The following is a 26,921-nucleotide window of genomic DNA, read 5'->3' on the forward strand; positions in this document are numbered from 1 at the left end:
AGCCTGGCGGTTGGAGGACGTTGTTGCTGAGCCGTGCACAGACCCTGCTCCCCCTGCTGCAGCCTCGGCCGGGCGGGTCCTGGTGGCCCGCCTGGGGCCAGCGCTCGCTGTGGCCACTGCTCGGGGACCTTCCCTGCCCAGGGGTCCCCACCCGCAGCTGGCTCACACATCCCCTCCTGGAAGGGGATGGGAATAGATTAAGAGCGAAGCTGCTGGTTGCAGAAAGGGGGGCAAACCCCACAGGGTGCGAGAAATCCGTGGGAAGTGGTGCTGCTCTGAAAGCTCGAGGCAGTGGCTCCCCTTCTGCCCCTTGTGAACCCCCCTTACAGTGCTCATCGCCCCAACAGGCTCCCCCCGCACTGCCCACCATGAGCCATGGGTCCCGTCCTGCAGCAGGGACAGGGCTCTGAGCTCGTTTTGGAGCACAGAGGCTCGGGACGCTGCTCCACACGGGTGCTGCAGCGTTCAGTGCAGGCTGGTGCCTCCCCGCCGTGCTGCTCAAGGGTTAATCCAGGGAGAGATTTCCTCTCTGCTGCCGCTGTCTCTCCCCTCGCAGGGAGGTCAGGGTAGGATTTGCAACCCATCTAGCTTGCACACACCCTGTCCTTCTTGTAACACTCCCGTAAAACCATGTTTGCAAAGGCTAAGTAACCTGCTGGCAGGGGCTTTTGGCTGTAGCTGCGCAAGCCGAGCTCTTTGCCACCCAATAAATTTCTCAGCTCTGACCCCTGTGAAGCACCGCCAGGCTGCGAAACGTGACTCTGAAATACTGCCCTGGGCTCGGCAGCCCCCTTTGCTGCGTGTGCCGGAGGTGCTGGCTGACATACGGACACCTCACGGCCGCTTTCCACCTCTCACAGCCTCGGTTGGGTGCCCCGAGGGTGCTGGCGGGGCTGGGTGGCCGCTGGGTGCTCGCTGGTGTGGGCTGGAAGCACGGCTCAGCTTCTTGCTGAGCTCCTTGGCACAACCTGAAGGAAATACCTGCAGTTTGTGGGGAATTTTTATTCCTCTAATGGCAGTTCAAGGGGACCTGTGCTGCGGGCTGTGCAGGCACGGTGTGTGCCCAGCCACCGGGACGCGTGCCCGGGTGCGCTGCTCTCCCCAGCCCCATAGCGAGGGGGGACCCGGGAGCAACCAGCACCCGCTGGGGTGGGCTGGAGCCCCTCCTGCAGCCCCTGCTCCAGCTCGCTCGCTCCCTTTTTGTTCCTCCAGCCCCTCCCAGCACAGTCCAAAGCATGCGTGTGTCTAGTTGCAAGCTTGCACAGTTAAGGAGCACCTGGAGAAGGGGAAGAAAACACGTGCTGCTTCTTCCTGAGCATCTGTTTCATGATGTGCTTGTGAAAAGAGCGGATCTCACGGACCTGGAAAGAAATAACTCACTTTCTCTTGCTGTTTTGCTCATTGGTATATTTAGTGGTTTCATTGCTGATGCTCTTTGAGCTCTGGTGTCGATGCTTTGAACCTGGTTTGGACTCCCAGGGGATGACGGTGGTGCTGGGGGCATCCTGGTGGCAGGACGGTGGTGGCGGAGCACCAGAACTGTCCCTGCCCTCCCGGGTGGTGCCGAGCAGCAGGAATTTCAGAGGAATTACATGTAGGGAGCTGCCCCCTGGTGCTGCTGGCTCACGGGGCTCCTGTGCTCATCCCCTCCTGTCCCACCCAGTCCTCGTGTGTCCTGGGAGCAGCTTCGTGGTGCTGCTTCGCCACCCTCACGTCCTCAGCAGGCGTCGGGGGGGCTTGGTGGCGGGGCGGGTGGGCTCGGTGCCCCCCGGCCTGAAACTCAGCTACGTGGGCATCCCAAAAGGAGAGCTGGAGGAGGAGGCAGCAGCACAGTCTCGGTGGGGAAGAGGCTTTTAAAGGGGAAAAACTGTTTGAAAAATGGTAAAAAGAAAGGAGGGGAAAGAAATCTGCTGGGAAAGGAACATGAGTGCAGGGCTTCCTTGGAGGTCTGGGAAATACATTCTGCAGAGCTCCAAACAATGCTTGCCAGCAGCACTCTGCTTGGATGTGTCCGTGGGGGTTTCCTTGTGCTTTTTTCATTCTTTTTTTATTTTTTAATTTTTTTAAATAGCCAAACTCCTTTTCTTTCCCGGGGCCCAGGGTGAGCTGTGGCTCCTGAGCTCGTGGTAGGAACTTGGTTGTCCTCACGCTGCCTGCCCAGCGCCCGGGGCCGTGCGTGCAAACAGCACGGGGGGCTCGGGGCAGGTCCTGGGGGACTTGGGGCAGGTCCTCGTGGTGTGGGGTGTGCCCAGCCCCAAGGAGGAGATGGGGTTTGGCCGGGGACGGGCTCTGATGTCTGCACTGGAATAGCCTCGAGCTGTGGTTTTAGGATCAGCAGGAGCGCCGTGCCGGGTCTCTCTGGGCCAGGTGTCCCTGCGGGGCCAGGCAGGGGTGGCCTTGTGGGGTGGAGATGCCACCTGGGGACTGCCAAGGAGCAGCATCAGCCCCTTCCCTTTGGGCTCACAAGGCTCTCATCGGGTTCGTGGGAGCTGTGTGGGGTCTGTAGGAGCCTCTGAGCCCTTTGTAGGGCCTGAGGGGACCACCCCGGTGGGGTTTGGCTTGAGCGTGCTGGCAGCAGGTGCTCTCTTGGCCCTCTCCTCCCTGCTTCTAAGCACGTTTTTGGCTTCCCTGGGCACTGGGCTCTGCTCTGTGCTCCCCCACACCGGGAGCACCTGAGCACCCTAAGTCACAGCCCCGTTTATTTGGGTTTCTCCCCAGGTGCTGAGCAGCATTTGCTCAGCTCTCACGTGGCCACCGTGTCCCCGTCACCTCCAGAGCCACCGATGGGGACCCGCAGCAGGCAGAGGCATCCCCAGGCAGGCTTTTATCTGGCCAGCTTGGGATCCCCCAGCGATAAAAATACCTCCAGGGAGCAGAGAGGACAGAGGGGCAGAGGGAAGGGTCAGGGCCAGCCGCTGCATGGCACCGGGGGTCATGGCCACGCTGTCAGCAGGAGCCCGGAGCAGCGAGGGATTTCCCCAGGGGCTGACGGCTCGGCTGTGCAATCGCTGCAGCTTTGCTCTGCTGAGACTTTGGTTGTAGAAGTTTCCCAACGTTTTTGCCCTCTGGAACAAGCAGCATCTCTTCTGTGCCGCGTGAGAATGGGCAGAGCCTTTTTTTCATCCGAGCCAGTGGGTGAGGGATGAAATCTTGGCTCGCGTGTGACAGAGCAAGAGTGAATCAGAGCAGGGACCCGTGGCCACGTCCCCATCGTGCTGGCCTGGCCCTGGCCCTTGCCAGTGTGTCCTCGTGGGCACAGCTGGAGGTTTTGCACCGTGGTCTCTCCCCAGCTTGATGTGTGCCGCGGGCAGGCTGCGGCGCTGTGCTCGCATCCCGGCTTTGCCGAGGACACACTTGGCTTTGGGCACCTTGCTGCCACATGCTGCCGAGCTTCTGAGAAAATGCCTCTCCTTTTCCTCTCCGAAAGCAAAGAGGCTGAGCCCTTTTTTTCTCCTGCCGTGTTTTGCAGCCTCCGACCGCTGGACATCGAGTTCATGAAGCGCCTGAGCAAGGTGGTCAACATCGTCCCGGTGATCGCCAAAGCTGACACGTTAACGCTGGAGGAGAGGGATTACTTCAAGCAGAGGGTAAGGAAGGGGCCGGGGGTGCTCGGGGGGGCTCCGCAGCTCCCCCTGCCCCTCTCCCCAGGCAGCTTTGGGAAGCCGAGCGCCTGGCTGGGAGCCCGGCGCATTCCTCGGGCTGCAGCCCTGAGCGATCCCATGTGGCAGGAGGGAAGGCCCTCGCTCCAAACGCTTCCTTGTGTTTCTCTTGGATCGCTGTCAGCGCGGAGTACGTTTGGAGCTCGTGGTCTCGGGGCCTGTTCCTCCTGCCTCCTTTGTTGTTGTTGTTGTTGTTGTTTTGGGGCTGGGTTGGGTTATTTCAGGAGGCGGACAGCGCTGCACGCACAGCCTGGAGAACCCTCCCTGTGCCACACAGCAACCAGGCAAAAACTGGGGGGTTGCTGAGCTCAGCCGGGCAAGATTTATGGGGAAACGAGCCACAAAATTCCCTTGATCGCGTTGGTGGGGAGCCGAGGAGCGGCGGCTGAGCCCACCGAAGGTGTGTGCTTGGTGTGTGCTCGCTTCCCTCCCTGTGGGCCCCGTGCTGCTGGGAGCTGGGGGCTGCTCACACAGCGCTGAAAGCCGCGGCGTGGCTGCGGCCGTGCCGGCCCCGGCACTGCACAAAGCAGCGAGCCCCCGGCCACCGCGTGGCTCGTTGCTCTGAGCCAGAATCGCATTTTTGAGCAGGAACCGGCCAGGTTTTGCCGAAACCGGTCGCTCAGCCAGCATTCCCCAAACTGCAATGCAGATGGTTCGGGCACCGGGTGCTGTAGGGCAGGGAGGAGCTGGGCAGGAATTGGGTCCTGCAGCCTGGTACCCACACGCAGACCCAGAACGGGACCGGGTCAGCCTGAGCAGCCTCCGCTTCTCAGTGCTTGCCAGGGTGCAGCACATCTCCCCTCTGGGCATGGAGTGGAGCAAAGGGAAAGGGGCAGCGTGGCCTCGCCAAAAGGACAGCTTTAGGGACGGGGATTTAGGATGGGGAGTGCAGGAGGTGAGGAGCTGCCTGGGGCTGCGGGCACCGCGTCAGGTTGGTGCCTGCACGGCACTGAGTTGGTCAAATGGGATCCAACGCCCTGTGGAGCTGGCTCTGCTGGGTTGTTCACATAAAACAGGGGGTCATCCCCAGCAGGTATGTGTGTGGGGACTGGTTTGGGGTTTTTCTGGCCTGATTTCTTTGCTAGCCTGCAGTGCAGGCTGATGTGGGGGAGTAGGTGGCCATAGCAAGCGACAGGAGCAGGCGCACGGGTGTGGGTTTGGGTTTGCAGCTTTGCTCAAGGCTGAACCTCTGTGCTCCTGGTGCTGACCTGAGCTAAGCCTCACCCTAACCCTAACCCCAACCCTAACCCTAACCCTAACCTCCCAGGACTCGGATTTTGGCACCCCTTTGCCCTGCACAGAGGCAGTGTCCTGGAGACTGCTCCAGGCAGTTGTGTCCCTGGCTGCTCAGGGCAGGCAGTGCTGTGAAACCTTTCCAGGCAGGGCAGCAAGTGCCAAAAAGCAACGTGAGGGCCAGCACCGCGTGCCTGGCAGCTGTGTTCCCATCGCTTGGTGCACCCTGTGTTTTTGTACTCTTAAATGCCAACACAAAGCCCAGCTCATCCAACTGCAGCTCCCTCTCAGCCTGGCTTGGCACCAGGTTCCTGCAGACCTCACAGGGCAGGCTCTTAGAGGTGTGTGGCACTTAAACATAGGTCCCTGTCCCCCAGGTGGGCAATATTTGGGGGAGAGAGGGAAGATGACGGTGCCTGGGCACTGCTGTGCCCTGCGGGCTTGCTCCTGAATCCTCCTGCAGGGGCTGGGGCAGCGCCGTGATGGGAGCGAGCTCCTCTGCCCGAATCTTCACATGTCCCCTGCTCCTCCCCTCCCAGATCACGGCCGATCTTCTCGCCAACGGGATCGACGTGTACCCGCAGAAGGAGTTTGATGAAGACTCTGAAGATCGGCTAGTGAACGAGAAATTCAGGGTTAGTGCCTGGCGTCGCTGTTAAATGTGCTCGGCTGGGGGGGTCTGCGGCTCCGAGCACCTGGGGTGCCGCGGGGTCCTCTTCCCAGGGTCTGTGGTTTCTTTCTGAAGGCGCTGAGCCCCGCAGCAGCCTGCCTGGGGTCATGGCAGAGCTCAGAGCAGGGACAAAAAGAGTACAAAAAAGGCAGCCGGGGAAGGCTGCCTCTCTGTTGCTGCTCCTTCCCTCAGCTCTGTATCTTAACGTGCCCTCAGGAAGCAGCAGGCAGGGAGGCCTGGGGTCTTTGTGCCCCCCCCAGGTGCAGGGGATGCCCCCTGCAGCACGGGGAGCCCCCTTCCTGGCGGCTGGAGGGGATCTGCCCGCAGCCTGCTCTGCTTCTGTGGAGGTGAATTCCCTGCTGCAGAAAGCAGCGAACAAGTGTCTAACTTGGAAAATTGGATCGGGCAAAATCAAGGAAGAGAAATAAGAATTAGGGACTCCAAAGTACCAAGACGGCACCTGGGGTCAGGGGGTGAGCGAGCCCCGGGTTGCTGCCTTCCTCTGGCTGGGTGCTGCCCAGGTCCCCGGCATCAGGGGCAGGCTGGCCCGTCCCGTGAAGGTCTCTCCTGAAAACAGCCTGGCCCAGGGCTTTGCTCACCAGCTCGGTTTCCTGACTCGTTTCTCGGGAGGAAAACGTGACCTTGTTTTTGTCTGTCCTCAGGAAATGATCCCGTTTGCAGTGGTGGGCAGCGACCAGGAGTACCAGGTTAATGGAAGAAGAATCCTTGGAAGGAAGACCAAGTGGGGCACCATTGAAGGTAGCTTGCCCTTGTTTCCCCACCTCCCGAGCCTGACTCCCTGCCCTGGCAGAAGGTGATGAGCTCCAAAAGCAGCAGTGGAAATCGAGGTGGACCCAGAGCTTCCCTGCTCCTCCGGGAGAGCCACCTCCCCCGTCTCTGGGACTGGAAATAACTCGGCCACTTCTGTGCTGAGGTCCAGGGGGCAGCTGAGGGTGTGAGGGGACACTTCTCAGTGTCTTGTCTCCCCCTCTGGCCAGGCTCCTGCTTCTCACACTGGGTTTGAGGGCAGACAAGCTCAGTGCTGAGGTCTCTTTCTCGAGCCCAGCTTGGAGCCTTCCCCACCATCCAGAGGTCTCCATGCATTTAGTGGTGCCCTGGTCGGATCTCGTCCTTCTGTCTTCATCTCATCGATGTCTTCCTTCTTTTTTAATATTTTTTTCTCCTCCTTCCACCATTTTAAGTCAGAGTTTAAAGGTTAGGCAAAGGCTTATGTCTGCAGCCCATCAGCACGTTACCTGGTCCCTGGCTGTGGGCAGCCGGCTGACTGGTGCCACCCCCCTGCCTTCCTCCCCTTCATTTGACAGCTTTCTCTCATTTATGATTCTCTTTTATAGGAATCCCGCGTTGAAGGATTGCTTAACAAAGCTGCCAGGAAAATCAGTGTATTTTAAATCTCTGCTGCCCTCTTGTGCTGTGTCCTTGGAAGCTCTGAGTTTATGGGGCTCAGGGAGGGCTAAGAGACACGAATTGCCTTCCGTGTCAGTCTCCCCGTGCCAAAGGCAGATGCCACACAAGGAGCCAGTGTGCCCGTGGGCAGCCTTTGCAGAACAATGTTACTTATTCTCTTACGAACAGAATGCAGAAATCATTTTGGGTGGAAAAAAATCAAAAAGGGGAGTTGAGATTCTAAATTGAAATGCCTGGCAAAGTGCTGGCTGTCAGTACTTGCGGCAGAGCAGCGCCCCTTGCTTTGCCCCCAGCCTCTTGCTCCTTGCTCTAAGCCTCGTTAGTACGGGGTCGTGCTGAGCTGGGCGGGCGGGTGGGGAAATCGCTGGCCTCACGGCAGCAAGGAGGACTCCTGAGCATCCTGGGGCTGGGTCCCTGTCTCAGCTCCCTGCGCCCCGGTGAAGCCCGGTCGCGCTCTCCCTCCCTGGCTGGTTGCCATGTGTGCCCTGGCTGCTTGCTGATGGGTTTTTCTCTCTCTTTTGTCCCCCTCGCAGTGGAGAACACGACACACTGTGAGTTCGCCTACCTGCGGGACCTCCTCATCAGGTCAGTAGGGCCGTGCTGCTCCCCGGAGCCTGCGCTCAGCGGGTGGCATCCAGGGAAAGGGGAGAGCCCCCCCCGGGATGCAGCCACTGCTTCGCTCCCCTCCATCCCACCTGCCTGGAGCACCCAAGGGATATTTCTGCCCTGCTGACCCCTCACCAGCCCCAGGTCTTCCCCAGTGCACCATTCCCAGTCCCAAAGCATCACCCTCTTGCATCGTGCTGTTGTGAGGTCTGCGTGTCCCTGCTGGGGGAGCGGGGCGCTGAGCCCCTTGGCTGGCTGGAGGGGACGTTGGTCTCAATTTGGCTGCCCCACACGTGGAGCTGCTGCTGGCAGAGCTGTGCAGGGCTTCAAAGCCTCACCCCAGGGATTTGTAGGACCGGGGTCTTCCCAGGAGGGGGGGGGGCTGGAAAGCAGAGGGTGAGGGGTGCGAGGTGGCAGCTGGGGCTGGTGCTGGGTGAGCCCCCGGCCCCCTGCAACCACCCCCTGTCTGTGTTGGTGCAGGACACACATGCAGAACATAAAGGACATCACCAGCAACATCCACTTCGAAGCCTACAGGGTGAAGAGGCTGAACGAGGGCCAGAGCTCGCTCTCCAATGGCGTGACCGACAAGGAGCTGGTGGCTAACGAAATGTAACCGTCTCGCTCTGTAGCCAGGACCTCGCTCGCTCACGCTCGCTATTTCTCCCCTCTTCCCCCCCCTTTATTTTTATATAAATCCTCTGCCACTGTTCCTCCTTGCCCCCAGCCCCCCGCCCATATTAACTGACCAAATAACCAGCTGTCGTGCAGTGGGGTGACCGCTCGTCCCCCCACCTCATGGGACGGCTTTCCGTCTCGGCCCCATTCAGGCAGGAGGGGGTGGCCGGGCTGGGGACCGTCCCCCCGTTGGGGTCGGGCTCTCGCCATCCTCCAGCCTAATGGGGCAGCCTCCTCCCGCTGCCCCATGGCCGCGGGGTTTAGGGGTAGGGCAGCGGGCGGGGGTCTCCTGCCCCCTCCGTGGCTGTCCCCAGGGGGCATTTGCCAAAGGCTGAGGACCTCTGCCCCGTGGCTTTGCCGTTTTTTCTTCTCCGTCCATTGAAGGCAAGGGTTTCTCCGTGTGAATGTAGCCTCCAGAAGCAAGGTACGGTGGTATGAAGAGAGCAAGACGGTGACATCCTTGTCTCCTGCCTCCTCCTCCTCCTCCTCCTCCTCCTCCTCCTCCTCCTCGCGAGCCCTCTGCGGTCCTCCAGGAGCAGCCAGCCCCAACCCCGACCCCCCCCTGCCTACACGCAATAACCTGGGAGCCTTTAGGGGTTTCCCGCAGCCCGGCAGAGCTGCCCGCTCTGGGAGAAGTGCCTTTTGGGACTGGTACCTTGCAATGGTGGAACTGGGGGGCGGGGGGCTCGCGCTGGCCGTCTTTGCAGCCTGGAAAATGCTTCCCCGAGCTGCGGCGCTTTGCAGAGACTCCTTTTCCCCTCTTGCTTGGACCACAGGTGTGGCTGAGCTCCTGGGAAGCCTTGTATATTTATTTGTAATTCGGTGGGGTGCTGTATGCCATCGAAGGCTCCAAGTTTCTTTGTCCGAAGGGGGCTGAGAGCGGAACATCTCTGCAAAGCGGCGGTGGGGAGTTTGTCCTGTCTGACCCTTGTCATTATCAGGCTTTTCCATAAGACAGAGGAGGCCGTTAGGTATTTTTTTATTTTTTATTTTTTATTTTTTTGCATCCCCTGTGTGATGTGTATGTGCGTAACATGCTCCTCCATCTGCCTAGCCCTCGTGCAAGGAGACCGTGCCCGTATTGGACTGAGCCCCGCATGCCCGTGTGCACGGCCCTGGCCCTGGGGAGGGCTCCTGGGACCCCCCAGCCCTGGGGCACTCTCCCTTCAGCTGTGCCCCCCCGTGTGCCTCCTGTTTCCGTGGGTCTGCAGTAAAAAAGACCCTGCAAGGGTGTTCAACAACACCGCGTGGCATGCGAGTGGGTGCTCTTGGCACAGAGCTCTGCAGCCCTTCTGCCCTGCCTGCTGCTCTGCTGTCAGCCCCATCAGTCTCCGCTCCCCTCTCCAAGGGACGAAACTTTACCCAAATCACCCTTTTTTCGGCATGTGCTAAGGGGGCAGCGCGTCCCCAGCACCGGGGGACAGCCGCGGAGCCCACCCAGCGGCTTCATCGCAGGTGGCCAGAAGGAGAGGAGAGGAGAGGGGCTGCGCTCGCCCTGCTCAGGCTGCCCAAACCTTGTGCTGGGGGGGCGATTTGCAGATTTTCCCCGCACCTCACCCCCGTGGGCAGCCAGAGGGGTGCTCGGGGCTGTCCCTGGGCCGTGCCCAGCCCTGTGCTGCCCCGGGGAAGCTGTGGTGTTGGCGCAGGGTGCGCATGGCACGGAGGCTGCGCTCTCCCCCTCCGCGTGTTTTCCCCTCCGCAGCAGCACTGGGAGGGCTGCTGGGGAGGAGCAGTTATGTACTTGCTGACTTGCTATATTTTAGCAAAAACAAAACAAAATGTATTAACTGAAAAAAAAAAGTATATATATTTCAAGTGTTAAAAAGACTTTTAAGGGGGAGAAAAATCTCTTGTGTGAGGCACTTCTGCAAATGTCATCTTCAACTTTTTTTTTTTCCTCTAGTCGATATCTCAAGCTGGGCCAAGCAAGACACGCCGCTTTCTCCTTTGTAACCTGATTTTTTTTTTTTTGAAGAAAAAAAAAGAAAATAATACAATAAAAAAAAAACTTCATCCAGATCTATTAAAATGGCCTTTTGGGGGTTATAAGCATTATGACAAATTTAGTCCATTTTTGTATAAATAATAGTGTTTAATATGTATTTCCCAAAATAAATGTTTCGAATGCAAATAGAAGGAGGCTTGTTTGGAAACGTCTGGTTTTTGGGGACATCACCAGCTGGGATGGGGTCGCTCCTGCACGGATCCTGTGGGGCTGGGGGTGAGGGCAGAGGCCAAAAGGGCTGTGTCCAGTTTGGGGGGAAGGTTTCATTTATTGCTCATCTCCATCAGCTTTGGGCTGGGTTAGGCTCCCTGGGGGGCTGTAGGGTGCAGGACCAGCTTTATGGACCTGTTCTTTCTGCTGGCAGCTGGGATTCAGAGCAGAGGAGATCGGACCAGGATGGGCACTTTTGGGGACCAAGAAATGGTTTCTCACCATGGCGAGGGGCAAAGGTCCCTGCTCAGCACTAGGGGCAGCTTTGTGTAGCCCAAGGGAAGAGCTCTTGGGGTCGGAGGTGGGTTTGTGGGGGTGGCTCCCAGGTGCTCTGAGGCTCTGGAGCAGGGAAGAGCCAGGACGCCCCGATGGGCTGCAGGAGCAGGGGGCTGTGGGGTGCCACAGCAAAACCCCAGCTTGGGGAAGGGTTCGCTGCTGTGAAATCGCCCCCTCTCCCCCAGGGCGTCCCAGGAGGGGTGGCTGGGGAGGTTTGGGGCCGAGCCGTCAGTCAGGGGCTGCGTGCACGGCCTCGGCTGTCCCGGGGGGACGTTCGCCTGACGATGCCATGGCTGGCAGAGGGCCTTGCACTAACGCCTCGTGGAGTGGCCTCACTTCAGCAAACGAGGGAAGTGAAGATGAGTGAGGCTTTAATTACTGACAGAGCAGGGCTTTCCACAGCGATGGGCGCTTGCTCCCATTTGCTTTGCAGAGCTGGGGGAACCTGAGCACGGCCGGGTGGCACCGGGGGGACAGGGACATGGCCAGGGGGCTCCTGGTCCAGCCGACCCCATGAGCATCTCGTGCAGAGGCTGCCTGCAGATCGTAAGAGTGAAAGGGAGCATAAATAATTAAAGCAGCTCATAGCCAGTACTCCCTAAAACGCTTGCCTGATTTAAAAACTAATTACTCAGAGGGTAATCACCTCCAGAAGCACATGGATTTACCCACAGTGCTGCCCTGCCTCTCTCTCACCTGCTCCTGACTGATTCCAGGCATCGGCACCCAGATTTATCGCCCCCCCGCAGCACTCAATACCCGGCATTGTACTCACCCATCTCCCTCGTTAGTAACCTCATTGGAGACCTGCCCAGGGATGGACAAACCCTCTCTGGGAAGGAGTCCAGCAGTGCTCAAGGCCCTTTCGGATGAGCCTTTGGTACCCGAGAGGCCGGGCACCTTTGCCCACGGCTGCACATCGCCCGCACAGCCTGAGCTGCTGCCAAGGGGCTCTCCTGGCCGGTAACTTCCACGCTGATCGTGGTGCTCATCAAAACCCCACCGCAGCGACGTGGGACCTGTCCTCATGGGAAGCTCTGCTGTTTGATGTGCGAGCCGGCCTGCAGCAGGCACAGGCAGAGCTGCCTCGCTCCAGCTTTAATTACCGTGAGGCTGCTGCACTGCAGTTGGGAGCAGTTTTTGATCATCTCTGATCTGGCTGCAGTGGGAAGGATTTGTCTGTCCGTCCGTCCCCGCTGCCCCCTCACACCACCCCACCACCGCTGCTCCTTCTCAAAGCCAGAGCAGAAGGGTTTCCTCCTTGCAGCCAGCAAATCCCAGTCTGTAGCTCTTTGCTCTGTGTTTGCCTGGCCGAGCTCTGGCTGGTCCTGCACAAATTGCTAATTCTCACCGGCAGCCCGGTGGAGGAGCAGCGCTGCACTGCGCTGCTTCATTTAGGAAAACAGAATAATTTATTTCTAACTTATGGGATTTGGGAGACTTCCACCTGCAGCCCACAGTATTTTCTCATTAACACTCCCCGGCTAAGCTAAAAACTGCGATTTCAGAAGTGGTGCTTCCATCAGAGGCACGTTACGAGCTTCCCAGGGACTCCAAAAGTTTACTGAAGCTTAAAGCCATACCCCGCAGCACATGGTAGTGTACCGAATTCCCCCTTCGGATAACCACTGGAACCATTTTTTTTCCCATGGGTTTTGCTCCCCTACACTGTCCCCATAGCCCCCAGCAGCTCCCCCCTGCACAGGAGCAGGTACGTGCCTGCAGCACCGACAGCAAGCAGGAATCTTGTGGCTTCATTTTGTCCATCACAGCTGGAAACCCTCACTAACAAAGTTGGCGGACCTTATTTTAGATATAAAACCTGTAGCCTGGGTGAACTACATCCTGAAATAGCTTTGCTGAGGGCAAGGATGGAGGGGCTCAAGGAGCCTTCATCCCCTCGTGCTCTGGCCCCGCCAGGCATCAGCTCAGCCCTTGGCCCCTCCCTGCCCTTCTCTCCGCTGCAGCAGAAAGCCCAGATTAAAACCATGTTCCTAAAGCCAAATTACACACCGGAGGCTCCACGGCCCTCTTGGGAGGATCAGGGCACTCCTCTATAAATAACTGTCTCAATATGTTTAATTTGCAGATGAAATTAAGGCTGGGAAGAAAGGGAAGCCTGCCTTTTCATGTGTGGGCTGTCCGGCTTCGCCTTGAATATCAAAGTGAGAGGAGTTACAAAGCACCGGCTCTCCGGGATTATCCGAGGAACCTTGTAGGTCCCAAGTGGCAGCGGTTACAGGATCAAAAGGTGTGGGACTTATGCGGGAAGCCAGACAAAGCCCAGGTGGCTCCCAGGTCAGCCCCGGAGAGCCCAACCTCAGGGCAGCTCGCAGCGCTGAGAGCTCCAGCGAGACGAGGAGCTAGATGAGGAGCCAGGTTGGGGTTTCACATGGGCTTTGGATTAAATATTAGCTCACTACGGCAGGTCACAGGGATAAACATTTTCATTAATCATGTATGTGCTCATAATGATGCTGACAACAGGCTGCAAGAGCCCCGGCTGCGCACCCACCTCCCCGTCTCTGCGCAGCGCTCTCCGAAGTCACCAGCCTTCAGGCTGCCTTCAGCTGGAACATTTTTCCCACAAGCAATTTGCCAAGATTTTACAGGTTACATTTGGAAAACAGCAGCAGAAAAGCTTTTGGATAAGGCTGAAGGGACAGGCGATGTCCCCCTAAGAAGCCCCACTGCGGGGGCTTCACGTGCGCCGTGCTCAGCGGTGCCAATGTGTCTGCACAGAGCAGAAACCGAGTGGGGCACTGCACTGGGCCTGCACTGCAGTTACAGCCCGGTGACATTTTTCACAGTAAAAATACTTAGCTGAAAAAAGGCCCTTTTCATCATCCATTTTGTTAGAAAACAGGATTTTTCCGTCTTTCCTCTGATTTTATTGAACCTTTCAATCACGTTAACTTTCTTCGGCTTCCCTGCCCTTCTGTTTTTAGCTGCTCCTTTCAATTATTTTGTGCTTTTCTTTTTATTCCAGTAATTTATTTTTTTTAAAGACTCGAACAGAAGGAAGAGGGAAGATTGATGAAGATTTACACTAGAACAGAAAGTGGATGTACGGCAGAGAGTCTAAAAACCTTCCATTAGCAATATTTAATAAGGAAAAGAATCACTGAGAAAGCTGAGATGTCTGCAAATGACTCCTGAAGCTCCCCAAAAGGGAAAGGAGCTCAGCTAGCAGAGGAGAAAGCCATCTGATGGATGAAGGTGCGGAGCACTGGGAAGGAGGTGGAACTGGCATCGCTGGTGGTGTTCCTCCCTGCTCTGACGCCTTAAGGACGCTGAGCAGGGCTGCCCAGGGGCACCCACTCATGGGTGAGGGGTGCTGGGGAGCATTCCCAGCAAGGGGGCTGCAGTTGGAGAGCAGGAGGAGCTGCATGAGCATTTTATTTAAGCACATCTCCTCTGCTCCTTTCCCCATCACATGTGGGACGGGTGATGGATGCTCTGTGCATTTTCTGAGCACTTCTGCAGCGCAGGAGCAGAGGGCAGGTGCTGCCCCACGTCCCACTGCTCTGGGGGCTCTGGTCCTGCCACCAACCTGCCCCAGTGCGGCTTCTCTTCTATTTTTAGCAGGGTGCAGCACACGCTTTGTGCTCCTCGCTGCAGGAGAGAGCTGATTAAAACAGTTTGTTAGTTTGTTTTTCCCTATCATCAGCTAAGCTAGTGTGTCGGAGCACGAATGTCAGCTGTGGAGTATCTGCGCCATGACCTTTGGTGGGATGAGCGCCGCTGAGATGTCATAAAGTGCTTTGGGTCATGCAAGCGTTGCTGGAGAGACAGCACACAGACAAGGTTTGTGCAACAGCGAGGGGTGTGGGGACAAATCCTCCGAGCCTCCTGCACCTGCAGGGCCACCACGATGCTCTCCTGCTCCTGCTGCTTGCTGGGCACTGAGGTGCTGGGTGCTGCAGCAAGTGTCACCTGCCCATGTCCTGCTGTCACCATGCGAGACCAGGGGAGCTGGAGGTGCCCCGGTGAGTGGCTGCACAGTTGTGCCCCCTCCTGCTGCAAAATGAGCTTCAGTGAGGAGCAGTAAGTGCTATCAGCTGCTGGTGCAGGTGCTCCACTCCTAAACTCCCCAGAGGGCTTAAAAGCAGCAGCTGTTTGCTCTTAGAAGTGCTGGGTGGGAGGTGAAGCAGAGTGGTGCTGAGCCAGGCTGCACGTCTGGGTCCTGCTGGCAACACCTGAGGGATCCGGAGCTGTGTTTGGGAACTGCTGTACGTGGTGAGGTGAGCTCAGTCTGTTTGGTTTAAATGCGAGGGTAACTTTCCCCCTCGTGGGCCAGCTTTGTGCCAAGGCTGGGGCTGTGCTGGCGTCTTGCTGCATGTGCTTTACCCTGAGAAGGAGTTAAATGATCTGGGGTGTTTGCTACCAGCTATGAGGAAGAAAATTAACTCTGTCCTAACTGAAACCAGGACAGTTCTGATCATATAAAGTGGGATATTTGGGGAGAAGAAGAAATAAGTGTTTAAACTAAGCCTGCTGAGCAGATCCAAGCTGGGCCAGGTGAGCAGTAGGGCTGGTGGAGGGGAGCAGCACCGCATCCTCTGCAGGAACGTGGCTGTCTCCACCAGCTGGTGGCACTGAGCGCCCCTGTGCCTCCACAATGTGCTTTGGGTGGGATGGAGAGGGCAGGGAGCTGTCATCAAACATGTGCCTGTCTCCTGTGATCCTGTGCTTGTGATGAGTGATCAAACTGCAGACACTCAGCTTCGTAACCTCAGCAAGCACTCAAAGAAGCATTGCTCCCTAAATGTCGTAGGAAAGGTGTTCTGAGCCTTGGCTGCTTTGCCTGGGAAACGGTCTCTTCTGATTCAGCGTGTTCAAATCATCTTAACAGTTCTTAGTGAGAAAAACCCGCTGTATCCTCAAGGCAAGTATATTTGGGCAAAGCAATAAGACTTTAAGAGGTTTGGAGGTTACAGTGGGAAATAGCAGTTATTCCCAATAAGCAGTGTTAAATGAAGTGCTGCTGACAGTAGCCTGAGGCAGGTTCAAGAGTTTCAAGATTTGCAACTAAGAGATTAACCAAAATAGATGTCTTATTACAGGCAAGTTTGTATCTAAATCATTTAAAGTGCCTTTAGATGCTGTAATGTTTTTCCTCCTAAGTGCTCACAGTATATCTGCGGCTTCCTCCTGGCTCTTGCGAGCAAGTCAGGAAAGGGACCTTGATGTTGGTGAGTTCAAGTCCCTCTGATGAGGGGGCAAGGAGCGTCGTGTTGGCAGATCCCGGTTTGATGGGAGGCTGTGTTAGTGATGCTTGGATGCACAGAGAGCCTGGCTGTGTTCTCCTTCCCATTCCCTGCTGGATGCTTGGCTGTATGGCTGGATAAGGGGTACAGCCAGGGAAGGTGCACTGAGCAGGGGAGTTTGCCAAAAGTCAGTAGTAAAATGCCTGTGGAAGATTAGCAGCCATGTGCTGTGAGTTTTCTGTGCTGAGCTGGCACTGGAAGGAAGTTTGGTGTAGGGCTGGTGTTACAGGGTTACTTAGCACAAATGATCTGCTGTCGATACAGGCAGTCACTGGCATTTAGTCATGGCTCCAACTACCACCAGCAGTTTTTCCTTTCAGTAACATGGACCAACATCGGATGTTGCGTTTGTTTCTGGGCTCTTCCATGCTACATGAATGACAGCTGCCTCCCTACTTCTTTAAATGTAAAAGGCTGTAATATATAATATTATATAATATGTAATAAGTACTGCCTACATGCTTGCCTTACTGTGGGAGCTGGGGTTCAGGCACACCAATAGCTGAAATATTCCTGCCCTGGGGCCTTTGAGGAGAGTCAGGGAGGCCGCCTCCCTCCTTGGGAGGGTGGAGCCTAGGCCCCCCAAAGCTATTTGTTTCTGCAAGTAACCAGTATCCCAAGCTTATAATAGCAAAATACCATCAAATTAGCTGTAAAATGAAGTATTTGGAAACACTATTTGTTTTCAGAGTGCTTGGAGCAGCAAGGCAGAGCCTGGCACTGCCCCGCTGGGCCCCTCAGGGCTGCTGGCAGTGCCTCAGGCCTGTGTGCAGGGGAAATACCAGAGCTGTGGCCTGGGGGCAGGCAGGACATGAGAGCTCAGCCTTGGTGAGTCCATCACCACCCCTGAGGTGTTGGGGTGGTTGGGAGGGTGGGCCCTGAGGTGTCAGGGTGCAGTGCGAGCAGAACTGGGTTTTGGGGACCACCAGAGACTGTCCTTGGCTTTCTCCCAAGGGAGCCTCAGGCATTTGGGTCATGATCCCCCTGAGAGAGATCTAGGGAGAGGCAGCTCTTGTCTCAGAAATGTTTCACAAAGTCTGTCTCTTGCTGGATTTCTGGCAAGAGAGACACTGATTTAGCATGAGGTTTTAAAACTGGGGAATGTGAAACAGCTGCTCTGGTTGTAAGCCAGCCAGGAGCTGAGAGAAGGGCAAGGCCTGCGGGTGTTTCACTTGCAGATGTTGGCTAACAGGAGGCTTTTCTTTTTAATTGGCATCAGGAAGATCTCTGGGGCCTTGGGATCCCAAATGCCAGCCCGGAGGGCTGGGTGGGTCTGAAGGGTGCTTGCATTCTGAGGCCTTGAGGGTGGTGTTAAAGGAAGGGGCAGAAGAAGCTGCAGGGGTTTGGGAGGTGTGTAAGAGCAGATGAGACTTCTGTGCATCTTTACATGGACTTGTGAAGGCTTTAAAATACCCCAAACTCTACAGCCCATTGATTTCATTGAGCTGTGTGGCTTTGTGTCCCAGCCTGGAGTACCCTGAGGTGTGTCCCATCCATGCATGCCACCAGGAGCAGTTTGTGGGGTCAGTACACACTGGGACTGGCACCTTACAAGGACAATTCACCTGGGGTGAGATGAATTGTTGCCTGGAAGGGCTGGTCCTCAGCTCATAACAAAGGCAGTGAGGATGATTAGTCTCCCACTTCATGCCCTTGCTGAAGCAGTAAAGTTACTCCTATAGGCTCTACTAGAGATCTGACCTGGACAGAGTCTTAGAGAGGGGCTCATCCAGCCCATGTTCTCCTTTCTGACCATCAGATGCTGTGGTGGAAGATGTAAGAAATCTATAATCCTCCTGGAGAGGAGCCTTGTCCTGGTTAGGATGCAGCAGGTTTTATCCTTTTCATTAGATGAGTATTCAAATAATTTAACAGTGGATGTTCTCATTCTTCATATAACTATGGAGTTGTTTTTGTGGCTCTAATGCTCTCATGACCTCAATAATATCTTCTGTGAGTGTGTGTGTCAGGTTAATTATGCATTAAGTTTGCATAAGGCTTTTCCTTTTTTAATCAGTTTTAAACCTGCTGCCTTCAGATGTGCTGGTGCTGTCAGGACTGCTCCCACCTTCGTATCCTGCTGTTTCTTTTGAGCACCCTTAGTCCCCTTTGTGACCTTGCTAAATAAGCAGTCCTGGGATTTCTGGCTGTTTCTCTTTCTTCTGGAGATCTGTCTTTCTCTTTGCTTTCCTCCTCGTTTTATCTTTCATTTGCTAACAATCTCCTTTTGAGGAGGACAAGCTGTAGCTTTCCTTCTCTGCAGACTAAGACACCTTGCAAGTAAGGGTTATTTTAAGGTCACAGAAGCGAGTTGAGTAATGCTGGGTTCTTTCTTCAAGGCAAGCATTTGTTTGCAAAGTAACTTGGCAGTCTTGTGTATTTTGGAATTAGGCATCCTGGTGTATAAGCCAAAGCTAACAGGCATTAATTAGCTGGAGGACTGGAACTGTAATGAGGGCAGTCACTCATAAGTTGGCATTTTTACTTTAAATGCAAGTGGTTAAAGAAAAAGTGTGCTGAAAATGTCAGTGTTAAAAGATGTTACATAAATAACATGCTCTGGGTGAGAGTCAGGAGGAGGAGTAGCAACCAGGTTGCTGGTGCAGCAGTGCCCTGGTGGGGTTATTTCTATAACAGGAAAAAGTGGCTTTAAAACCATGGCATAGGGAAGGTTGGTGGGAGTTGGAAGGTTTTCGCTGGCATATTAGGAAATGCACAGGGAAGTTATGTCTCTGGAGAATCCCAAAAAGCTGGCGTGTGAAAGTGATGTAGGACTGGATTCTGCAATGTAGACTCTGGGTTGGAGAAACAGCTTGAGGTCCTGTGTGTGCAGCCCAGTATTTAATGGGGGTCCTATAAACCCATAAGTCACCCCTGAGACCCTGCTGGGCTCAGGACTAAGCTCCCTCAGGTGAAGTCTGTATGGAGGAGAAGCTCTGAGCAAAGCCCAGTGGGAGGTGAAGCTGAACACCAGCATGGCATAGCTGGGGCCAGGGACACTTGGAGGCCGTGTGCCAAAACCAGTGATGAATCCATGGAGTGGCTTTAGGCACAGCCATACCTTTAGGTCACAGCCCCAGGTGTGTAAAATGGGAGGAGGAAGAAAGCAGTCAGCTCCCAGATACCTGGCAGGGTGCCCTGGTGATGCCCGGAGCATCTCTGGTGCAGGGGATTTGGGACTGGCCTGCGGTGGGGACAGCCGTGGCACTGAGTGCTCCCCATCACACGTGGGCTCTGCTGCCACCCGAGCAAGGCCTGGCAAATCGGGATCCCCACCGAGATCATGTCCCAGGTCAGGGTCTGGCCAACTGGGACTGCTGAGCATGGACCCAGAGCTCATCTCTGAGCTGCGTGGGGGTGCTGTAGCCAGTGTGTGACCTGATAGCCTCGTGTGGAGGCTGCGTGTGACAAATAGCACTGACCACCACTGTCATTTGTGGGTTTTAACCATTTTTTCCCCTTTTCCGAGACCCAGCTGTCTGTAACAATGACCAGGTCCTTTTTCTCCGGCTGCTGTGTGGTGAACGGGGGTGCAGAATGCAAACCAAACCTCAGCAGCGCCCTTTGCTGCCTTTCCTTCAGAAGCTTCACATTTTTAACTAATTATCTGCCAACAACCTCCACACACAAAGCAGAATGTTCCGGTCCCCTGGCATCACCCACTCCGAGCTCCGCCACTAACCCCTCCCGAGCGGCCATTTTGGGCTGTGCAGAGTCCATGTGGTGTTCGGCCTGTGTGGCGAGAGAAGATGGCGGCGTGGAGCCGCGGGCGCTGCTCCTGCTCCCTGCGTCCCGGCGGACGGCTGGGCGCCGCGGTGCCTTCTGGCGAGGAACAAACGTGTGGCGGCCCCTCCTCGGGTGATGCCTGCAGCACCAGGACCCCCGCCTCCCGCCCCCCCCTTCGTGCGTGTCTTCTCTTAATTAATTAACGCCGCATTCATCACCGCTTAATTCCTGTTTCCGTAGCACCCGGGGAGGGGGGCTGTCGGTGCAGGCGGGCGCTGAGGTGGTCCAGAGCTGCTGGCCTCGTCAAGGAGCTTAATTAGCCTCTGGGATGGTGTGGGGTTGTTTTCTACAGCCCCGTAATACCCAGTTTCAAACTGGTTTCGTGCACACGGGTGGAGAGCTTGTGCTGAGATGTGCCCCTGTCCCTGTGGGGCTGGTCTGTGAGTGTTTGGGGAAAGGTGATCTCTGGCTGCCCGAGATAAAAACATCCCAAATTGGTCATTTTTGTGTGGTGATGGAAGGGAAGCAGAGCACAAGGTGCTGCCACTGTGGGGTTGCCCTTGGGGTGTTGGTGCAGGGGATGGGCAGGCTGCGTGCCGGGGTGTGAAGGATCCGGTCCAACCTTCTCTGCTCGTAGCTGCCACTGCCGGGCTGCCCTTCCCTTTATTTCTTTCCCTTAACCATGAGCTGTAGGCGCTCCTGGTGCCTCTTTCCGACCTTGCCACATGGCCTTGATGGCCGCAAAGCCAGTGAGGGCAGCTGCACAGCACGGCTGGGGCGAACCAGGCAGCAATCTGGCAATATGAGCTGCTGTGGTGCTTTCAGGAGGCGCACACGGGGCTGAGTGCGCTCTGTGGAGCACAGAACAAATACCACTTCTGGAGCAGTCTGGAACGGCAGCCGACATGCTTGTCAGCATCGCTTTGCAGTGTTAGATGTTAGAGGGACACCTTATTTTTTAGGGTTTCCCCCCATTTTTGAACAGATACCCATACAAATCCCATCCACCGGGCACCATAAGCCCGAACTCCCCAACCCGTGCCCGGGGAGTGAAGGCAGAGGGGGAACAAAAGCTGCAAACCCACCGCGACGCTGGGCCGGGCTCGGTGCCAGAGCTTTGGGGTGCCGTGTGTCCCCCTCCCCGGGGGCACAGGGTGCCGGGTGTCCCCCCCCGAGGGCGCACACTGCTGCGGGGTGCCACGGCGCCCTGCCCACCGCCAGACGGGACCGCGGCATCGCCGCTCCGGCAGCCCGACGCGCGCCCGTGCCGCGTGACTTGCATACGCAATGCAGCCATGCTTAACGAGCGTGAGTAATTATGCCAGGCGGAGGGTTGGGGCGTGGGGGGGTGGTCAGGGTTGGGTGTGTTGTTTTGTTATTTTGCGTTTTCTCATTTTTTTTCTCCCCCTTCCCGTTCCTCTTCTCTCCCCCCTCCGCCCTTTTTTCCCACCCCCAGCCCGCGGCGTTGAACCTTGGCCACCTCCTTGGCGGTGGCTTCGGGCGGGCCGGGGCCGCGGGGGTCAGTTGGCACAGCAACTGCTGCTCGGGGACAAAAGGAGGCTTTTTTGCAGCGACAGTAGCAGCTGCCAGCCAGAATAGCAAATCCGCGCGACTTGGCACCACTCCAGCTTCCTTGAGGGTTGCAGAGGGATGGTATGTTGGAGGGTAAGACTAGCTAATTAATCTTCCGGCAGGGAACAATGTAATATCAGACAATTACAAAGACAGAATGAAATTACTATAGTGGGAAGGCTGGCATACGAATTTCTCAAAGGGTCCATCCCTCACCCGCTGCCGTGGTACTTTATATGCGGGAAAGGCGCCGACTGTACATGCGCTTTTCTGTGGTGTGGGTTTTTTTTGTGTATGGATTGAATTAGATGCTTGAGGAGGGGCAAGGGGATCCGGGCTCGATTGCCGGAGCTTTTGAGGAGCAAAAGGCAGAAAGAGTCATTCCAAGCAGAAAGGTTCCCCGTCAACCTGTCGGTGCGTCGCTGGTGCTGGGGGCTTACGGGGTTGTTTTTTTTTTTCCTGTTCTTTTTTTAATGATCGCGCCGTGATGCCTGATGATGAGAGGCTTTGGGAGGGGGGTCTGGCTGCCAAGCAGAGGGGAGAGCAGTTTCCTTCCTCCTTCCAGCATGGAGAAGCCCTCAAAGAGGTTTGGGAACTGCTGAAAGTTATTGGGGAAACACACCTACCAGCTCAGCGGTGGTAATTGCCAATAATTAGCTGTAATCACCGCTACCTACAGTCGGGATGCTGTGATGAATAGGGCAGTACAAGCCGCATGGTGCAGGCTCCCCGTCTGTTTATTTGCAGTGGGGAAAGAATTAGGAAAGTCTCATTTATTCTGGAGCACAGGAAAGCATCGGTGGGAGCTCAGCCTGCGCAGCATTAGCATAGGAAACCCCTCCTCCTCCTCCTCCTCTTCCTTGCAGGGCGTCAGGGATAAGCTAATGACTCTCCTCCCTCCGCATCCCTCTCCCAGGATGAGGCTTAATGCGGCGGGATCTGTGACTGTCATTAAAACCCAACGTGAGAACAGGCTTGTTCCAATCCTCTGCAACGCTGGGGCCAGGAGGGGGCCGGGCTGGGACATGGGGCTGTGGCCGGGAGCCTCTCCGAGCCAGGAGAGGGCTTGGAGCAGCTCCAGCTCGGTCGCTCTGCCTCCGAAGGAATCTGAGTGGGTTTTTGTTTGGTGCCTCCACCGATCAGACAGTGCAGAGCTGATGCTTAAACCCTGCTGCAAGCCCCCTCCTGCCCTTCTTGGCGGCTGTGCTGTTGCAGGAGCTCATGCAAAGCTTAGGCTGAATGGGATTTTCTATTTCAGGCACTGCCAAGTGCTGGGCTGGCGGGCTGGGACCTCTTTCCCGAGTTATAAACTAGTGGGAGCTAGGTGCTGCCCAGGTCAGCACCCTGACCGGCATCCTGGTGGGTGCCCGTTGTGGGGGTGTGAAGATAATACACAAACAATTCAGCTGGGTTTAGGGTTGGGTTCTGGCACTACTGGAAGCAGTGATGCTTTGTCCCCATTGGGATGGCGCTAGGAGCCCTGGGCAGGCTGGGCTTGCCTTGTTCAGGCCCAGCTCTGTGCCTGGAGCTCTGTGCACATCCGTCCCGCTCCAGCAGTGCTCTCCCAAGCAGAAGACGTCCTGAACCACTTCCTCGTCACCACCTGACACCATAGATGCTTCTGCAAATTAATGACTGCATCTTCTTGGCTATGCTTCAAAGTTTTCACTTTATGAATTTTTTATGGAGCTCTCCTTACGCAGGAAGCCTGTAGTGCTGCAATTTTACCTTTTAAAGCCCTACAACAGTAAGAACCAGGCTTTCACCTTCAGTTGCCTGGAGAAAGGCCACCCAGTGTGGTCCTGCTCGTGTTGGTGCTGCGGGGCCAGGTTGGACAGCACAGATGGGCACATGGAAACATTTGTGCTAAGGGGCACTGAGACCTGGAGCTGCTGAGGCTCCCCCTGACATCAGGGTGTCTCACCTCGAGTCCTGCTGAGCCTCTCCAAGTCAACCTCTGGAGTTGGGAAATTTAATTTGTAATAAATCTGCATTACAGTACGAGTAAATCTGCTCCAGTGGCTATAAAAATTAATTCCTGATCCTAAACATTATTATATAGCTTTCAAAATGAATTGGCTGTAGTCGGTACCATGGTATGTGCCATTATTGGTAATTAGTGCAACAAAACATTGCTGTAATATTTCCTGCCTGCCCCTCCCCCAGTTGGGAGCCATTTCCTATTAGAGGCTCCGAATTGCAAATGCAAGGCTTGTATGCAAACTGCTGGCTTTGATTTCCTTCTGTGTGCTGGGAGGCGATCTGCTCCTCTCTGCGACTTTGCCTGGTTTTCCTGGGAGCTTTTTCAGAAGAAAAAGCTGTGGGTTGGGGCAGGGCAGTGCTGAAATGTGGAGCTGGAGGGTGCCGGTCCCTGCCCTGCTGCCTCTGGGGCTCCTCAGAGCTTCAGCTTGTGCTCGGCTGGTTCTGAGGCTGCTCGCTGCCTCCCAGGGTCTGGCCTTCGTGTTGGCTTGCTGACAATGTGGATCTTGATGCTGTGCATGGAGATCCACCATGCCCCTGTTGGCCTCATATCAAAGCTCAGCTTGTCCTAGGAGATCAGTTGGGTTGGGCTGTGGAGGCACCGGAGCAGCTCCATGCCCGCTGGGAGATGGGATCCTGGCGATTTGGGTCCCTCAGCCTGGACAGAGACCTCACCCCGCAGCCTTCAGAGCTGCCATCGCCCCCCTCAGACACGGGGACGGAGCAGGGGCAGCACCACCAAGTTTCAGGTTGCTGCTCAGGCCCCGGTCCCACTTGGGCTCCTGGTTGTGTGTGTGGTGTCCTGGCCTTTTGGGGACACCTGCGCTGAGCAGGGGGTGCTGACCAAAACCACTGCAGGTGTTGTATTTGTTCCCGATGGATCTTTTTTGACCATCCTACATTTTTCCTCCTGAATTTGAAGCTTCCAGTGTTACCTCTCTCTGTAGCCTTGAAGGTCAGGAGCTCGATTCTTAGTGGGTGTAAGCTGAGATTCTTCTGTGGTCTTCTGAGTCTGGATCTAGGACTTTCATGTGAAATCTTCGATTTAGATATTACCATCTCTGCAGTAAAAGCCAAGGAGCAGAGAAATGGGAAGCCAAGAGGAAGGCCTGGTTCTCATGCTATCCCCAGCATGTGTGTGGTGTTATTTCTGGAGTTTTGATGACATGACAGCTTCAGAAATCTGGTTATATGCCCTAGGCTCCGTCACCCCATCTATTAGAGCTGAAAAATGCAGAAACTAAGCAGTAAAACTGAGTGGTGGATAGCTTTGCCAGCCTGGAAAACATTCAAGGCTTAGCTACAGTAATAATAATAATATCAGTACTGTTCTTGGCCCAGATGAGGGTGGTAAATCATAACTCCAAGTTCCAGTGAGTCACAAAGGGAACAGGCTGTGCCAGCTGAAACCTTTGATTTGGTCCAGGCTGGGTTTGGTAGCTGAGCCTGGGGTTTTGTGTTTCGGTTGGTGTTGTACAATTGCAGTTCGCTGGGGCCTGGGGATACAAATTCCCTCCAAGCTGGGGGGATTGCGTGTCAGAAGATGATATCCTGATGACTTCAGAGCTTTCTCCGGCAGTTTTTTTCCTTCTGTCAAAAGATACCAAACTGATTCAAAACAGGATTTTGCTAGGGACGAGTGGCTGTGTGCTTTTTTATGTAGCAACCCCAGGGCAGTATCAGGTAGGGCCACTGCAGTGCTTTGAAGCCTCGGTCCCCATCGCTCCTGCAGGACCAGAGCAGCGCTTTGTAGCTTCCCCGTGGCTTCCCAGTGACGGCTGCTGGGCAGGGAGCAGCCTGTCAGTACTGGCCAGGAAAAACAGGATATTTTCCTCTCTTTAGCTTCCTTATTGAAGGGTCTGTATCTCAAGCGTTTGTCTGGAATGAAGCATTTTGAAGCACGTTGACCAGTTTTTCCCATCCTCTTGCTTTTGAGAAAAATGTGACTTTCCTGTGATGCCAAATGTCTTTCTGGCTGGAAGTTTATTTTTCCTTTGCTGCCCCTTCTCATGTCACTGTCGCGTTAAAGGGGTGTAGCTGATTAACCGTTACGGGCCCGGTTGGATTCAGAGTACTGAACCAGTCGGACATTCACCAAAACTGGGGGTCCGCTCAGACATTCACCAAAAACGTATTAACCACCTGGGGGTCCGCTCAGACATTCACCAAAAACGTAATAACCACCTGGGGGTCCGCTCAGACATTCACCAACAATGCATTAACCGTCTGGGGGTCTGGTTAGATTCAGAACACTGAACTATCACGGATAACCACCCTCACCCTAGTTGCATTAATGAGAGCTATCACAATGCAATCAAGTATGGTTTATTACAGCAACAGATAATCAGGTTCTTTTGGATTGCCGGTGATAGTGACTATCTGCAAAAGCAAGCTAGTATGCATGAAATACACAGGTGTTACAGGGGTTCTAGGTGTGGGTTCTAGGTGTGGGTTCTAGGTGTGGGTTCTAGGTGTGGGTTCTAGGTGTGGGTTCTAGGTGTGGGTTCTAGGTGTGGGTTCTAGGTGTGGGTTCTAGGTGTGGGTTCTAGGTGTGGGTTCTAGGTGTGGGTTCTAGGTGTGGGTTCTAGGTGTGGGTTCTAGGTGTGGGTTCTAGGTGTGGGTTCTAGGTGTGGGTTCTAGGTGTGGGTTCTAGGTGTGGGTTCTAGGTGTGGGTTCTAGGTGTGGGTTCTAGGTGTGGGTTCTAGGTGTGGGTTCTAGGTGTGGGTTCTAGGTGTGGGTTCTAGGTGTGGGTTCTAGGTGTGGGTTCTAGGTGTGGGTTCTAGGTGTGGGTTCTAGGTGTGGGTTCTAGGTGTGGGTTCTAGGTGTGGGTTCTAGGTGTGGGTTCTAGGTGTGGGTTCTAGGTGTGGGTTCTAGGTGTGGGTTCTAGGTGTGGGTTCTAGGTGTGGGTTCTAGGTGTGGGTTCTAGGTGTGGGTTCTAGGTGTGGGTTCTAGGTGTGGGTTCTAGGTGTGGGTTCTAGGTGTGGGTTCTAGGTGTGGGTTCTAGGTGTGGGTTCTAGGTGTGGGTTCTAGGTGTGGGTTCTAGGTGTGGGTTCTAGGTGTGGGTTCTAGGTGTGGGTTCTAGGTGTGGGTTCTAGGTGTGGGTTCTAGGTGTGGGTTCTAGGTGTGGGTTCTAGGTGTGGGTTCTAGGTGTGGGTTCTAGGTGTGGGTTCTAGGTGTGGGTTCTAGGTGTGGGTTCTAGGTGTGGGTTCTAGGTGTGGGTTCTAGGTGTGGGTTCTAGGTGTGGGTTCTAGGTGTGGGTTCTAGGTGTGGGTTCTAGGTGTGGGTTCTAGGTGTGGGTTCTAGGTGTGCAGCCTAGAAATAAACGCGTTAAAAGGATCAAAGACTCTATAGAGATTTATAAGCAAATATTCAGATCTCACCCAAAGGCGTCCCAATGGGGGGGTAAGAGAGGCTCAGCCCGTCGACTGATCCCAGGAGTCAGGAGGTCCTAAGGATGTTGTATGTCCTCGGGATGGTATCTCCCCTGACGATGGTATCTTCCCTAACATCCCCTCTCTCTTGGGCCAATTTATATTATTTTCTATCTTTTAGGTGGAGCTTGAGTGGCTCTAGTCAAGCATATCTTAGTTATGATTGGTGTAAAGTTT

At 55.3% G+C, this 26,921-nt stretch overlaps 2 protein-coding genes across 13 annotated transcripts in view; both read left to right on the top strand.

Moving 5' to 3' along the window:
- Window positions 1-10,410, top strand: part of SEPTIN9 (septin 9) — a 118,405-nt gene extending 107,995 nt beyond the window's left edge. For all 12 annotated transcript variants that reach the window (XM_038165212.2, XM_038165216.2, XM_038165215.2 and 9 more), the window contains 5 exons: window positions 3,470-3,587; window positions 5,432-5,527; window positions 6,225-6,321; window positions 7,524-7,575; window positions 8,077-10,410. In XM_038165212.2, coding sequence (XP_038021140.1) covers window positions 3,470-3,587; window positions 5,432-5,527; window positions 6,225-6,321; window positions 7,524-7,575; window positions 8,077-8,212 — 499 coding nt within the window. In that variant the 3' untranslated portion in view covers window positions 8,213-10,410. The remainder of the gene's footprint in view (window positions 1-3,469; window positions 3,588-5,431; window positions 5,528-6,224; window positions 6,322-7,523; window positions 7,576-8,076) is intronic.
- Window positions 10,411-14,904: 4,494 nt separating this feature from the next.
- TNRC6C (trinucleotide repeat containing adaptor 6C) overlaps window positions 14,905-26,921 on the top strand; it is a 287,922-nt gene continuing 275,905 nt past the window's right edge. The window contains exon 1 of the mRNA XM_072025708.1: window positions 14,905-15,009. The gene's annotated coding sequence lies outside the window, so the exon portion shown is untranslated. The remainder of the gene's footprint in view (window positions 15,010-26,921) is intronic.

Source organism: Anas platyrhynchos, chromosome 19, assembly GCF_047663525.1.
Source record: "Anas platyrhynchos isolate ZD024472 breed Pekin duck chromosome 19, IASCAAS_PekinDuck_T2T, whole genome shotgun sequence".
NCBI lineage: Eukaryota > Metazoa > Chordata > Aves > Anseriformes > Anatidae > Anas > Anas platyrhynchos.